The following is a 16,175-nucleotide window of genomic DNA, read 5'->3' on the forward strand; positions in this document are numbered from 1 at the left end:
CGACAACATCAGTTTACTGTGGCAGTAAATAAGCAGCTTTACTGTTTGTCTCTAAATTCACAGAAAAAAAGTTTATCACACTTTGTGATGGTTTAGGGACGTTTTTTTTAAGTTTAGTGCTAAACTAACTAAAAAATAGACATCTAATATTCAAATAGGTTATATTTATATTATAAAAGTAGCAGATGTGTTTAAATAACCCCTGATATCTGAATGCAACTTGACAGAAGTGTGTGTGTGGAGTGTCTGCAGGTAGGATTGTGGCTGAGTACCTGAACTACACCGGGACATTTATCCTGTAGATAGAAGTCGGAGCTTTGTGACCTGCAGAGAAACATACACGTGGATTATCTAATATTATTATTATTATTATTATTATTATCATCATCAGAACATGTCTAGGGAAGATAAAGATGAAGATGTTTTGATGCACAGTAAGTAAACTTCTAAAAGTAAAATTCTCCTTATATCGCTTGTTTTTTGTTTCGTTTTGTTCCTGTGGACGACGACGACGACGACGTTCAGTCAGTTGTCAGGTAATCTGATAATAATAATAAACTGTCTGATCACATTTTTGATATCAGCGTTTCATCGATTCGACGCGGTACCAGTGAGCGTCTGAGAGATGCGACTGAGAGAAACGGTGGATCGGTGAGAGAGATGTCGACGTCGCCGCCGAGCAGCTCCTGCGTCAATAAATGTTGGGACAGTCGGTGTAGTTCCTGTCGAAGTATCCGCCGGTGTAGAGCCAGTCCTCGGCGCCCGTGTGGGGGTTCGTCCCCGCCTGGAACCACCTGCGGAGACGAGGGGACGACAAGAAGGAAGACAGGTTTTTAATGAGCACGTTGCACAACGGAGGCGCCGTAACGCTGCGGAGACTTGTTTAAATTACAGTGAGTGTGTAGGAATGTTTTCTGCCTTTAGTCAGATTGAAAATGGGAGTTATTTTTCCTTTTCCATGTCAATGTCAACTTTATTTATATAGCACTTTTCATCTGACGAGCATAAACTCAATGTGCTTCAGGATTAAAGCAAGATGGCCAATACATGTAGAGTGCATGTTAAACCAAAAGGCCAATATGTGTAAAAAAACAAAAAACAAAACAGCAACAATTAAATGCTTGAGAACAGATATGTTTTTAGTTTACATATAAAGGAACAGGGATGCAAACGGGTCAGGACCAAAAAAGAGAGGAATGTCCCGGGGGGGGGGAACGGGGCAGAGCTCCGTGGGAACACCTGCCTGACACAGCAACGTAGGGAACCGTGCGTGTCCGCGGTGCACAGCTCCACATGCACGGGGGGAAAAACGGCGTCGCCGTCGCACCGATGTACGCGGATACGCGCCGCTTTAATGAGCGCGCACGTCGCGCGTCTACATTGGAGGTAGGCTGTTATCAGTATAATCAGAGACAACCATGAATGAGTTCGCCTCAGTTTCACGTGATTGTCACTGTCAGCCTGTTAGAAAAACATTTTACTGACCCCAGCTGAGACGCTGAGACCCCCCCCCCTCTCCCAAAAACAAAAACTCTTCGGATCTGAACGATTCACACAAGTCACCTAATTGGTCATGAAAAAAGCGAGTTTCGCTTTTCGGCGCGCTGTTTGCATCCATGAAGGAAGACATTGTTGGAGTTCAATAGGCAATGTGTCGGACCAAAATAACTAAAAGCACCCTGAGCTGATGTTGAATATATGTGTGGTGCATTGAGGAGAGCTTTACATGAAGATCTTAGGTCTTACAGATGTTTTAGCACTTTTAAATTAATAAATGTTGCTGGTTTTATGTATCTATTCAAATAAAGACTCAAAATGTTCCCTATGGCTTTATTGAGATTTGACAAACCTTTATGTAAACAGAAATAATACTCGTGCAATATTTCTCTGTCTGTATACATCAATACATCTCTGTCACCACTGGTTTTGTTTTCATTCAGCCGGCAAAAACTCATTTGTAAGTCGATGATACAAGTAAATAACAGTCCGTGATTTGATAAGTGAAGAGTTAACATCACTTTATAAACTTAAGTCAACATCTTACCACTTAAAATTGATCTAAACTTATATATTCACCCATGATTTTGGTGTTAATTCAACACGAGACTGACATGTAGGCAAGGCAATTTTATTTGTACAGCCCATTTTTACCAACAGTTCGTCTCAAAGGGCTTCACATGGCATCATGACAACATCCTCTGCCCTCACATCGGCTGAGGAAAAATGTAGGGCTGCAACTAACGATTATTTTCATTATAAATTAATCTGTTGATTATTTAAATGATTAATCTATTAGTTGTTTGGTCAATAAAATGTTAAGAAATGTTGAAAAATATCAATCGGTGTTTCTCAAACCACCAGACGACGTCCTCAAATGTCTTGTTTTGTTCACAAACCAAAGAGAGACTCAGTTTATCGTCATAATGGAACAAAGAAACCAGAAATATTCACATTTAAGAAGCTGAAATCAGAGAATTTTGACTTTTTTTTCTCTAAAAACTACTCAAAATAGTTGGCGATTAATTTAATATTGGATTATTGTTTGATTAACTGATTAATTGTTGCGGCTCTACTGACATGTTTAATCACCACCACAGTTTGTAATGGGCTCTAGTTTTATGGTTTCTGACCGACACTCACCTGGTCGACCAGTCCTCGTTGTCCGTGGATCGTTCCCGACGCGACGACCGCTGTTTCTCCTCTAACCGCTCCTTCTCTAAACTCGCCGTGTCTGTAAAACACAGACGTCAGGGTCCTGGCGATGCAGTCAGGTGTGTGTGTGGATCAAACCTTTGTGTTTCTGTGACGCTGGTCTCACCCGTGTCTCCGTTCTCCATGGCTCTGATGTCGGGCCGCAGCCGGCAGTCTGTCGGCGCCATCAGCCGCTCCATGCCGGGCTCCAGCTCGTTCAGCGTCATGGCGAAGCTGGTGAAGTTGTACATCTACACACAAGATAACAGACAACGTGAAGGTGCTTTCATGAATAGTTTTTGTTTATTGATTCACTTCATTCACAGTTCAACAGAAGAAACCTAAATAAGACACTTTGCCTTTCTCCTCCAGATACCTGTGCACAGTTTTCCCAGGTTCTTGACTGGCAGGTTGTTGAATGGGATTTATTTTGGAAAAACGGGAGCGGCACAGCTATTGCCCTCTAAAAGCAGAAATCCGGCCGAACCTGCTATAGTTCTTCTGTGGATTGAGGCTCAGGTCTCAGTGTCTCTGTCTCTTCGTGTAAAGCCAGACTGACTCCATGATGTTGAGATCAGGACTCAGTCTTCGTCTTGTGGATTTAAAATAGTTATTTTTGACTCTGGCTGTCATTTTTGGGTCGTTGTCACGCTGCAGAATAAATGTGGGACCGATCAGAGGGCTCTCGGATGGTATTAGAAATAAGGATCCAAACATCTGAAGGGCCTTAAACTTTTGCAAAGTGCTGTAAATATATATATATAAAAAAAACTCTTTCTCTCTCTCTTGATTTTGCTATGTTTGGTGTTTGCTGGAAGTTTCACTGTGTAACTGGTCAGTTAAAAAGAGTTGTGTTGCCTTCACTGGGACACTGAGCTATGAATAAGAGCTATACATTATGTACTACTTATATACTATGTCGAAGGTCCTGTTTACTCTTTACCTCATGAATAAATGGAGTTTAATTTGTAATGTCCGGCGATATATTGCAAAAAAAACTCTCATAGTATAAACACAATGTTTTATGCACAAACATTATTATGGTATAAGTTAAATTCAACCTTTTCAACCACACTGTACAGCCTACACATGACACGACACATAAGTCAAGTCCTAATTGTTTTCAATTAAATATTATGTTTTCTTCTAATCATGAAATTCTACCGACAGAAATTAGCTTGGACACTTTATTGTAGTGTATCAGTATTTTCTTACACCCTGCCTGATGAAACTGAGCAAAAAACCTCGACAAGAGTCATTTAGATTCCAGCTGTACCATCATGAACCGTGTGTGTGTGTGTGTGTGTGTGTGTATGCGGTGTGTGTGTATACGGTGTGTGTGTGTTTGTGTGTATATATGCGGTATGTGTGTGTGTGTATCAGCCTCTGACCTGTGCTGACTGAGCCGGCCGCGGCGTTATCCTCCACAGTAAGGCACTTCCTGGTATCACAGTCACGGTTTCCTGAACCTCCGGCATCTCATCTGCTTCTTCACCTTCACAACTATGTTCCTACACACACACACACACGTGTATGCGCACAAAAACACGAACACAAACAACACAGAAACAGGAAACATTATCAGTCACAGACCGACAGACCGACTGACCAGATAAACCTTTAAGAGTACGTAGAGTTCAAGTGCAAACAGGTGCTTCACATAAAATACAGTCGCCACAAGTTCAACACGTCTTTCAAGCAACAATGCAAGTCATTGCAAGACATCATGGACTAGTGCTGGCAATGATCTAATCATACACTGCACTTAACATAACTCCAACTAGACAACAGCAGTAGCACACTACACAGATCAAATACACTGTCACCTTACCTTCGACTAAGCCACTGCATGTTATTGTGAAAGGAAAAGATACCGTTTTAGAGTGATGAGTAAAAAAAATAAAAAGGCACAGATTTACTTCACACGCTGTAAGACAGATAAAACATGTCAAACACAAACGTGAGAAGAACAACAGACTCCAAGCAGCGTTTCATCGTCTCAGAGCGTCGGCCGCTTCGTGTTCGGGTGAGTTTTCACCCTCACAAACCGGAGCGTCGCTCACCTGCTTCAGCTTTTTTGAGTCTCCTCCCGTCTTCTTGTCCGACTTCTTGTACGTGTCGTAAACCTTCGGGTCGACGCTGTACATGCACTCCGTCCACTTCCCGTAGATCACTCGTCGCTTCTTCTTACTGGTTCCACAGACGAGACCAGAGACAAGATGATTCATCGTGGAGAGAAGGATTCAGACAATCAGTAGGTTTACATTGCACAGCTAAATCGAGCTTATAGTTCAAGTCTTCGTTCCGTCCTTGTCCCAGTTTACTGTACATGCAACAGAGACAAAGTTGCATGTAATTATGTAATTAAAGTCCCCCTAAAATCAAATCTTAAAAGCTCAGTTATGGCGTGCATTAGCAACTTCACTGTTGAAATGTCTTGTAGCAGAACCCAAACACGACACTGGCACGTTAATCATTTCAAATAATCAATTTTTGGTTTAAGGGGACTTCAATAATTGACTGTGTTCGCCTCCTCAGGTGGCGTATGCGTCGTTTCAGAGGGTTAACACGGACCCCTGTCCAGTTCACTTTTTTGTCACCGAGTGAAAAACTGGATATAAATAACTTAGTGTTCAGGTTCAGGCTGAAAATAAATACAAATGATTCAGGTCGGGGGATGCACTGTATGAAATGCACCGACGCATCAGTGCTATTATTTTTTAGCCGGATTCAGGCCAACTTCTATCCTACACTTTGTGCCGTCTCTACTGTTGTTAAGCAAGAAGGCGTATATACGTACATGCAGGAGAAAAACAGTTTCCAATCGCATTATCTGGACATTTTAGTTAGGTTTGGGTTTAGGGATGCGGGATTCGAACTCTCTCACCTTTTGTCCTGGATATATCCTTCTACTTTGTGCAGCTCCTTCCCAAACATCCCACATGGTTTGAAGGTCAACACACACTTATCGCCCGTGCTGAAACAAAAAGGAAGAGACGTGGATGTTAATCAAATAACGCTGCTAACTGTTACACCACAGATATCACTGCATCTCACTTTAATGAACCTAACATTCATATTTAAATTTCTGTGTATATCATACATTTTGGCAGCTTTATCTGTGTTTTCTTCTTCAATGTAATTTATCTATGTTATATATTGATGTTTTCTTTGTATTTTTTGCTTTGACTTATTCCTTTTAAATTCTTTTTAAACTTTTTTAACTCAGAGATTGTCTTGTCTGTGCACAAAATAGCGAAATAAACATCTTGAATCTTGAATCTGGGTCCTAATTGTTTAAAATCCTATAATAAACTGTGTGTTTACCTGTGGTTGACGATCTCCACAGTCCCGTACTGCTCGATCCACAGTTTCCCCAGGATGATGTTATGCACGCAGCAGAACGGATTCGTCCACGTGTACGCCTCTTTATGTCTGGAAGAAGAATCAGCCTCCTCAACAAACCGTTGGACATTTTGAGACATTTTGTGCTAATTTTCTCCATCATCATCACTGACAGACAGAGCACCTTTTTTAACGCAGCGAAACTCAGCTTCAGCCGCCGCGATCCTCTAGTCTGGGGAGAGAGAACAACGACCTATCCAGGCTGAAAGGAAGAACTCTTTCTCCTTTTGTCTTTGTTTTGTGGACGGAAAAGAAAACTCACTACTTGTGGGATTGTGTTTTATAGTATACTGGTGACTTCAGTCGTTTAGTTTAAATTAAAAAGACCTGACTCCACCGACATGTGAAGATTGTGACAAGTGGAGAAATCCACATGTGCAAGATGTTGCTGCTGATGCGAGAGTCCTTTCTTTTACCCTGTGGACTGTTTCTAAGCTGCACAGAGAAGACATTTAGTTTCCCTCTATGCCAAGTAAATGTGTGTGTAAAAGGTTTTAAACACAAGTTTAAACAAAAACAGACTGGTTTGGCTCCGTCTAAAGCTAATGAAACCCTCCTAGATTTATTTATTGTATGCTTATATTTTCTTTTGTATATACTGTTGAAATGGGGGGAGCGGGAGGGGCAAATTTAGGGGGTTTATTCTTGTAGTTTTTAACTTTTGTAATTCTGGTAATATTTAACTTTGTAATTTTTTGTAATATTTAATTTGTAATTTATCTTACGTTGTTGTATTGTATCATTCTGCTATAATATTCTTCACCTTTGTACACTGGAGCGCTGTGACGAAAGAATTTCCTGCAAGGGATTAATAAAGTATATTCTATTCTATTCTAATCTATTCTATTATTTTCTATTCAATTCTACTGCTTTAAAGCTCACAAACAAATCAATTATCATTTTTACATTTACGTTTTAGGTCAAAAAAAGCTTTAACTGTGCTGGATGTACAGTAGCTTCTATCTAACAGTATTGGTATTGATCCTCTCATCTAACTCCTGCTAAGAAACCAAATAAGCGTCTTAATTAAAATGTGGAACTGTTCCTTTAACTGTTGTTGGCTCCTTTACTCTTCACATTTCCACATTTCCATGCAAAACCAACCAAGCGAGCATGAATGCAACACCTAACTTTCAGGAGATATTCCCACATGCAGACACACTGAGCGCTAACAACAAACCATCCACTAAACACACAAACCAAGAATCAAATGCAGTTACAAGTGTGTGGCCATGCAGAAAACTACACACACACTCACTTCAGTAGCTCCAGTGTCATGGTGCCTTTGGGCTCAGCCTCCACGCTCTTGCCCCAGAACTTGAGTTTCGGGTAGATGGAGCCGTGAAACTCGAACTCTTGCTTCAGCGACTGAGCGTGGAAGGCACTGACGGGCGGATGGTGGCTCACCTGCTCCGAGATCAATCTGTAGCCCTCGTCCTCCCTGGGAAGAAAAAAAACAAAACAAACATTTAAAAACTCACATGAATTAAAGAAGAGACAATAATTACTGCTTCAAAACTGCACTTTGCAACCACAACTTTGCACAGGCTTTGGCTCACAGTTTTCTCTGGTACCTTATGAGCTCAAACGTCTCGCCCAGTAAAGGGTTAAAAGGCTTTCCAGTCCGTTCCCATTGAGATGCGACAGCTGAGACAGCGAACGCAGCAACAACCTGCCACAGAGACACGAGTTTATTTATCAACTGACAGAAGATTCATCTTTAAAGGGATAGTTCAACATTTTGGCAAATTGGCCCATTGCCATAATCCCTATAGTCTTAGCAGTAGTTTGTTACCTTTAATTGTCGGTGCAGGCTATTTTTAGAACGGCGGAGCAGAGCTGCGAGCTGCTCAGAGCTACGCTACGGAGGCTCATGGGATTTCTTGGTTTCCCTCATCAAACTCATCAAATACACAATCCAACAACTCCACAACGCTCTGGTGGACAAGTTGTGACCTGCACATTCATCACGCTATGAGATAATAACACAACGTTACCAGACAGAGTTGTTTTAGAGGTAAATGCAGAGACTAATTGCTGAAAAACTGCCCCTGAAGGCAACACGCATCAACGGTTTTGCATGAATTTACCTGTAAAGCAACTCTGTCTGGTAATGTTCTGTTACATAATTATACGTGATTATCTCATAGCGTGGTGAATGTGCAGGTCACAACTTGTCCACCAGAGCGTTTTGCAACATTATGTTATTTGACAAATTTTACATAATTTGTCACATTATTTAGAAAAAAAGTGGTGTTTTTAGGATAAGTCCTGCCTGGTGTTGCTAAAATAGTAAAACTGTATTTCAATTCAATGTTTTTAGAAGAAAGTATACTTTTTATAAGTACACTTAAATCTACTGTAGGTGGATAAGATATTTAATATTAATTATTCTTTTGTGATAACAACATTTGACATTTCTAGGGGCTTCAGTTTTACTCTTGTTAAAAACCTTAAAAAAGGTTCAAATGTCGTTGAAATGACATAAAACCAATGTGAATACAAAGTGTACATTTTAACAAATCCAATGCTTTTAAAACAATAATTTATTCATTTTCATTGATCTAAAACAATTTTTATATTTATATACACTACAGTAAGAGCGTGTAAGGACTGATTTCAAAATAAAGTTGACCTTCCAAAATGGATTCAATTGCATAGTTTGCAAGGTGATGTAGATTTTCAAAGGAAAAGCCCACTAATATTTCTTATTTTCACTGTGTTCCCTGTAAATTTAGATTGACATTAAGAGGAAACTAACTGTTTTACAGAACAACACCTCATGATGTAGCACTTTTATTCTGAAATCAGTCCTCACGTTACTTGCAGGTGGGAGATTCTTACGGGATTTTGAAATCTTGTTAATTCAGGAAAAACAGAAAAATAAATTACTCTGAAAAAGCTGATTTTCTAATATTTAACATATACTACATAACATCGGAGCGGTGTTTACCTGCATGCGGTCTATGGAGTCTGATAAACCGCAGGCTCTGTGGATCAGGTGAGTGTGCTCCATGTACTCCGAGATTCTCTGGAGGAAGCTCAGCGGCTCATTAAACACGACCGGCATCGCTATTTTGGACAGCTCCTGTTAACACCACCAGAAATAAAGTACATGAATAAATAAATAAATAAAAGTCATACAAATTCAGAGCAGAAAAAAAACAAGCGGGAACTAAATGCACAGAGTTAAAACAGAAATGTAGTGTGCAGGAGAACGGAGCTCATGCATCATTATTATGTCACGTCTGAGCAACAAAAATGTAACCGTGGCGATGATAACCTGCGTTTACTGTCTGCAGCTGTTTATTCAAGGTGCAGCTCTGGAAAAAAACATAAAAGACCACTTTCACAAATGTTTCTTAAAAGCATCTCTACATGTATGACAGTCATTCTTTTCTTTTTCTTTTCTTTTTTAAACACCAACACAAACACAACTCATTCTAGTGTCCTTGGGCAAGACACCTTACCCACCTTGCTCCTGATGGGTCGTGGTTAGCGCCATCAGTGTGTGAATGTGTGTGTGAATGGGTGAATGTGATGTACTGTAAAGCGCTTTGGGTATCGTTTCAGGTAGAAAAGCGCTATATAAATACAGACCATTTACCATTTTTGCCTTTAATTGACAGGACAGTTGAGAGAGAGACAGGAAACGGGAGGCAGAGAGAGGGGGAATGACACGCAGGATAGGGCCGCTCGATGCGGGATTCGAACCGAGGCCGCCTGCAGTGAGGACTATAGCCTCAACACATGGGGCGGGTGCTCTACCAACTGAGCTAAACACCGCCCCTAAATATGATATGAACATGTTTTCTTTGCATTATTATTATTATTCAAGGTCTGAAAAGACTTAATATTTTTTTGTTATTTAGACTAGTTTAGTCATTTTCAGCCAATAAAAGCTCTAAATGGCAATTTTTTTATTTCAATTTTGGGAGAAATGTTGTCAGTAGTTGATAGAATACACATACAGTACCTATAAATAGTAAAACCAGAGAAACTGATCATTTTGGGAGTGGTCTCTTAATTTATTCCAGAGCTGCATTTTGGATCTTTAATGGTGCATTTCCCCAAAACCAACAACTACGTACAGCCACCAGAGCATTAATAAAAACAGAACAGTGAGTTCAGTCAAGACTCATCTTGTAGCAGCGAGTTCAGAGCTGACGTGTGTTACTGTAGTTACTCAATTATTTAACAACATGCACGCTACACCACCTCCGAATCCGACAACTACTGCTGCTGCTGCTGCTGCTGCTGCTGCTTGTTCAGAAAAATGTGAAGGACTCACCATGCCGATGCATTTCTTCAGTATGCTCCACACACTGTAATTGTTTCTGGAGATCATCTCCGCAGGCAGGGTTTTCCTGGAACACATTTTTGGATCAGTTTTATTATTTTTTTTAAAGTTCTTGTGAAATCAGACCATGTGTCGTTAACAGCTGCTTCCGAACGGCTGAGAACTGTTCAGTGAATGAAACAACCGAGGATCGAGGCGGCTGCTCTGATAGGAGGCGTTCGTTGTGCTGGTTAAAATCTTAAAAATGTGGTTCTCCCGCCTTGTCAGCCGCCTCCATGCGGGAGTGAGGCATGATGAACGTTAAAAAACGAACTTTAACGTGGTCGTGTGGTGACATGCAAACATACGTTCTCACATACTTACATACATGCAGTTGTATGACTGAATCCAGCTCTGACAGTCGTGTTCATTAGGAGGTATTTGGTTCATTTTTCATTTTAAATAAAGCGACTGCAGCAAACGAGACATTTAAAAGAGCCGTTCTTCAATTGTTAATGAGCTGTTACTTTTTTATTTCGTGAACCTGTAAAAGTTTGAGCTCCACACTCACTCAGTTTTTTTTTAAAGTAACGTCCCCTTTGGCACTTTTTTTTTTTTTTTTTTGCAGCCGTCGTCTTACAGTCTCTCCATTATTTAAGGACTTCTCAGCCACTCTTCCTTCCTGCAGATCATTTTGAGTTATGATATTTTTAGGCCGTCTCAGGCGCAGGCAGAATGTGTTTGATCAGCCTCCGATCTCTCACTGATCTCTCAGAAGCTTCTGGTTCTTAAAATCCTGTTTCCTCCAGTTTCAGTCGCGTTAAACTTTGTGCAAAATCAGAAACGTCTCGTCAAGAATCTCAATCAAGTTTAACTCTTAAATCCTGTTGTTCTCCTGGGTCAAGGAAGAAGGGAAGGAAGGAAGGAAGGAAGGAAGGAAGGAAGGAAGGAAGGAAGGAAGGAAGGAAGGAAGAAGGGGAAGATGGGAGGAGAGAAGGGAGGGAAAAACGAAGGAAAGATAGAAGGAGGGAAGGAACAGATTGGGTCAATTGGTTCAAAAAGGAAGGAAGAAGTAACGACGAAGGGAAGGAAGGAAGGGAGGGAAAAGGAAGGAAAGAAAAGTGGAGGGAGGGAACAGATTTGTTCAAGGAAGGAAGAAAAAAGGAAGGAAGAAGGAAGGAAGGGGAAAGGATTGTGGAAAGAAGGAAGGGAAAGATGGAGGGATAGGGAACAGATTTGTTCAAGGAAGGAAGAAGGGAAAGAAGGAAGGAAGGAAGGAAGGAAGGAAGGAAGGAAGGAAGGAAGGAAGGAAGGAAGGAAGGAAGGAAGGAAGGAAGGAAGGAAGGGAAAAGGAAGGAAAGAAAAGTGGAGGGAGGGAACAGATTTGTTCAAGGAAGGAAGAAAAAAGGAAGGAAGGAAGGAAGGAAGGAAGGAAGGAAGGAAGGAAGGAAGGAAGGAAGGAAGGAAGGAAGGAAGGAAGGGGAGGAAATAAAAATGGAGGGATAGGGAACAGATTTGTTCAGGGAAGGAAGAAGGGAAAGAAGGGAGGTCTGAAGGAAGGGGAAAAGATTGTGGAAAGAAGGAAGGGAAAGATGGAGGGATAGGGAACAAATTTGTTCAAGGGAGAAAGAAGGGAAAGAAGGGAGGAAATAAGGAAGGGGAGGAAATAAAGATGGAGGGATAGGGAACAGATTTGTTCAAGGAAGGAAGAAAGAAGGAAGGAAGGGAAGGGGAAAGGATTGTGGAAAGAAGGAAGGGAAAGATGGAGGGAGGGAACTGATTTGTTCATGGAAGGAAGAAGGGAAAGAAGGGAAGAAAGAAGGAAGGGGAAAGGGAAGGAAATAAAGACGGAGGGATAGGGAACAGATCAGGTCAATTGGATCAAAAGAGGAAGGAAGAAAAAGTAAGGATGAAGGGAAGGAATGAAGGGGAAAAGGACTGTGGAAAGAAGAAAGGGAGAAAGGAAGGAAAGAAGGAGGAAGGGAACAGATTGGGTCAATTTGACCCAGAAGGACGACGTCGGGTTAATCAATAACCTTCATGAAGCTCTAAGAGTTTCAATGACAGATTTTCATTGATGTTTATGTGAGGGAACGGTGAACTAGGTCACAGTGGAGTTTGAGGTTTGAATCCCGTCAGAAGAAGAGACACCGGCCTCTTTTCACTTCCTGCTTCCCGCCTGCAGCACATGTGAGTTTTCACTCTGAGTTTTCTCATATATACTGGAATACATTCTTCCTTTGCAATGTTTTCCTGTGTCGCTGATCGCCACATCGCCCCAAAGCAGAACATTTCCCACTCACATGATTAACAGATGGTAAATTGTTCTTTTTCCTCAAATGCTGTTCCCTTTTTCTTTTCCTTTCTTTTCTACAAAACACACCTTTACTGTAGTTTTTTTTCAGCATCCAGGCAGTTGCTTTTTATATTTTAAGATTTTATTCTTGCATGTATAGTGTCGGTCGGTGCATCAGCGCCACCGCCACCTCCTTTATCAGCTGAACTCTCCAGCAGGTCCCTTTCCTTTGTGACTTCACAGCGGGTTTGTTTTGTTCTTTCTACTCTGCATCTGTGTCGTCTCATCTGAACATTTTCTCCATCTTTCACATCTCATCTTGATTTCCATAGCTGTCATTTCTTCGTGACAGTTTAGAGACAGCTGGAATTTCAAACACGAAATACTTTGATATCTTTTTAAAACATCTCGTCTAGTTATTTAGGCATCGGTTTTTTAGATCTTCAGTATCAGTTACGACCAAGTGAGTTAATGATACCCTGAATGTTTCACCAGCAGTGACGGTGCATTAACATCTGAAGAAAGGCCGGATTGTCATGTTGTTAATGTTTGCTGCAGGGGGGTCATTCTTACTTCTTTTCACTTTATTAAAACAACTAAATAAAATAGTTTTTTTATCCAAACATATGAACATCTGTGTTATTCCTCACCTGCGCTCCCACACGCCGTTCTCCTGCGTGCTGCTGCCATCGGTCGCCTGCTTGCCGTCAAACACCAGGGCGTCTTTAAAACTGACCTCACAGGAATCATCTGACTCCAGCCCTGTCGAGGGGGAAAAGACACAGTGAAGACAAGTCAGTCGGCACAGATACAAGAGAGAAAACTATATTTAAAGGGATAGTTCAACTTTTTGGGAAAATTCTCCTATCACCATAGTCATAGCGGTAGGTTCATTACCTTTAATTATTGGTGCATGTTGTTTTTGAGATCGGTGGGGCAGAGACATGAGCTGCTCAGTGAACGGTACAGGTCCCGTGTCCCTCATCAAACTCATCAAATACACAATCCAACAACTCCACAACGCTCTGGTGGACAAGTTGTGACCTGCACGTTCACCACGCTATGAGATAATCAAGTAACATTACGAGACAGAGTTGTTTTAGAGGCAAATGCAGCCACGACTGCAGAGTAGTTCAGAGTATTTGCTTCCTGTGTCGTAATGATACATAATTATACGTGATTATCTCATAGCGTGGTGAATGTGCAGGTCACAACTTGTCCACCAGAGCGTTGTGGAGTTGTTGGATTGTGTATTTGATGAGTTTGATGAGGGACAGGGGACCTGTACCGTTCACCTCCATTGTGTTCACTGAGCAGCTCACGTCTCTGCTCCGCTGATCTCAAAACAACATGCACCAATAATTAAAGGTAACGAAACTTTTGCTTTTTTTAAAAGCAAAAAAAAAAGGTCAGTGTTTATGTGTCCTAATGCGAGAGAGAGTGCAAATTTACCTCTTTACGTTGCCATTCCCATATTCGTTACAGCAGTAAAAGGTGTTTCACTCATTCACCATGATTATTTAACAAAATGCATTTTATTTTGTTGTTGATCTATGATGACGATTAACGCATTTATTCCAACAGGACTAATGCTTATTATTAAATTATCACATCACCACTTGCCACCACTTGTGTAGCTATTTCTTAACATTTGATTTACAAGAGAAAAGGACAACAATTCACTTGCTAACTCTATTATATGACCATTACCTTTGGACAGTTGTTTCCCCCCTTTAACATATGTCAAACCAACTATTTACAATTGTTTGTTGGCCTTGTTTGTGGCTCTTTTCCTTATGTTTTTGACCAATTAAGACCAGTGTCATTGGCTGGATTACTTTTTTTTTTTGAGGGGGGTTAATAACCTCCCTAACCCCCCCTCATAAATTACGCCCTTGGTACACTACAACTACAAAAAATGAAATATAGACGCGGGCTCACCTGTCTCAGCGTCGTAAAACTCCTCCTCGCTGTTCATACTGAGCAGAGAAAGTAACTTGAGCGTTACTCAGTCAGAACAGAAGCCATGTTTCCACCACCATCGGCCTGTCCCTGCAGCCCAGCCGCTCTCCAAGCATCACAGACAGCCACACACACAGACACTACCTGCAACACGGACAGCTCGTTACACCACCGAGCAGGGCCAAAGCCACACGTTGTTCTCAGTAAATGCATGCTATGAATGAATAAAAACGAGAAAACTAAGTTAACAAAAACAACAACAAGAGCAGCTGTCAGTTAAACAGTTAACAGTTAGTTTAGTTAGTTAGTTAGTTAGTTAGCCACCTAGCCGTTAGCATCGCTGCTGCCACTGAGTTAACGTTACATTAAATCGTCAGGTTTTGAGAGTCAACAGCAGAGATTAGGTAACGTTGTCAGAACAGACAGCGACACAAACAGACGCCGACACAAAACACGGAGGTTTAAAAACACGAGTCAGTCAAATGTACCTGTGAATTAAGGTCAAATTTTAAAGCGCTACCGACATAAACAATCGAAGGAGAAGGAGGAGAAGAGATAGAAGCAGCGAGCACCAACTGACTCTGAAGCGGAGCGGAAGTGGGCGGGAAGGACACCGTGATTGACAGGCGCGTCGGCCAATCAGAGCGCAGCCAAGGACACCGTGATTGACAGGCGCGTCGGCCAATCAGAGCGCAGCCAGCAGCGTTCTAGAAATAGAAGGTAGGTAAAGCAGAGTCCAGCAGCTATTTTCAAAAGAGATTTAATAAATGTGACATTAAACAAGGACCACACAGGAGCTCAACATAAGTGTGGTTTGGCAGGTTGAAGTTAAAGAGCTTGAAAAGACCAGAAATCTAAAAAACAAAACAACAATACAGACAGAATTTGTAAAAAAGGTCAACCAAAGATTATGCAGTGCCCGTCCACCAAGTCACCACTTGATTGAACTAAACTAATAGGTAAGAGCCTCCCATTGGATAATTAGGCTACTGCATGGATGATTATGTTTCAGCTGGCAACAACTTATTTTAACATTTAACCCTATTTCTTAAATGACCATATTGGAAGACACATCCTGTGGTCGTGGAAAAAAATCTTAATCAGAAGGGTCAAATTATTGGCATGCATCAAGCAAATAAAACATCTAAAAACTGGGTTAAGAACTAACTGGAAGGATAGTGGGGAACTACCATCTTCAAGGAAGAAATGTGGTCTAATGTGACCACAGAGTCCAGACCTGAACCACATGGAGAGTCATTGAAAAATTAATGCAAATCTAGTCGGCAATAAATGTTTGGCATTGCAGAAGCTTATTGAAATGATGCCACAGCAAATGCCGTAATCAAAGCTAAAGGCGGTCCAACAAAATATTAGTGTTGTGACTTTATTTTTTGGACGGCAGTGTATTTAAGGAAGCTGAGGACTTACTCATGAACAGTGTTGGGAACGTTACTTTTAAAAAGTAATTAGTTATAGTTACTAATTACTTCTCCCAAAAAGTAACTGAGTTAGTAACTCCACTACTTCACTATAATAGTAACT

The 16,175-nt window shown here is 41.1% G+C and overlaps 2 protein-coding genes across 3 annotated transcripts in view; one reads left to right on the plus strand and one right to left on the minus strand.

Annotated features, from left to right (window-relative positions):
* Positions 1-16,175, plus strand: part of cables2a (Cdk5 and Abl enzyme substrate 2a) — a gene marked incomplete at its 5' end in the record, with an annotated part of 86,994 nt that overhangs the window by 37,056 nt on the left and 33,763 nt on the right. The gene's annotated exons all lie outside the window — the stretch shown is intronic.
* Positions 634-15,222, minus strand: LOC310988867 (oxysterol-binding protein-related protein 2-like). 2 transcript variants are annotated; one of them, XM_083975670.1, is made up of 14 exons: positions 15,122-15,222; positions 14,613-14,650; positions 13,322-13,433; positions 10,388-10,463; positions 9,050-9,184; positions 7,671-7,768; positions 7,355-7,537; positions 6,019-6,126; positions 5,579-5,668; positions 4,755-4,881; positions 4,083-4,202; positions 2,819-2,942; positions 2,641-2,731; positions 634-794 (listed from the first exon to the last, which is right to left on the minus strand). In XM_083975670.1, exons 2-14 carry the CDS (start codon positions 14,647-14,649, stop codon positions 692-694), a joined length of 1,404 nt encoding a protein of 467 aa, XP_083831796.1. In that variant the 5' UTR covers position 14,650; positions 15,122-15,222; the 3' UTR covers positions 634-691. The 2 variants fall into 2 exon arrangements, with proteins under 2 accessions (XP_083831796.1, XP_083831795.1); XM_083975669.1 differs by having other exon boundaries at positions 14,613-14,777; positions 15,122-15,189.

Source organism: Trachurus trachurus (assembly GCF_905171665.1).
Source record: "Trachurus trachurus genome assembly, chromosome: 7".
In the NCBI taxonomy this organism is placed as follows: domain Eukaryota; kingdom Metazoa; phylum Chordata; class Actinopteri; order Carangiformes; family Carangidae; genus Trachurus; species Trachurus trachurus.

Excerpts from the sequence above, each read along its gene's own strand:
- LOC310988867 (XM_083975670.1), bottom strand. The coding sequence starts at position 14,649 with ATGAACAGCGAGGAGGAGTTTTACGACGCTGAGACAG. Across the intron at positions 10,464-13,321 it reads AACGGCGTGTGGGAGCGCAG|GAAAACCCTGCCTGCGGAGA; the intron begins GTGAGGAATAAC and ends AATGTGTTCCAG. Across the intron at positions 9,185-10,387 it reads TGAAGAAATGCATCGGCATG|GAGCTGTCCAAAATAGCGAT; the intron begins GTGAGTCCTTCA and ends TGGTGTTAACAG.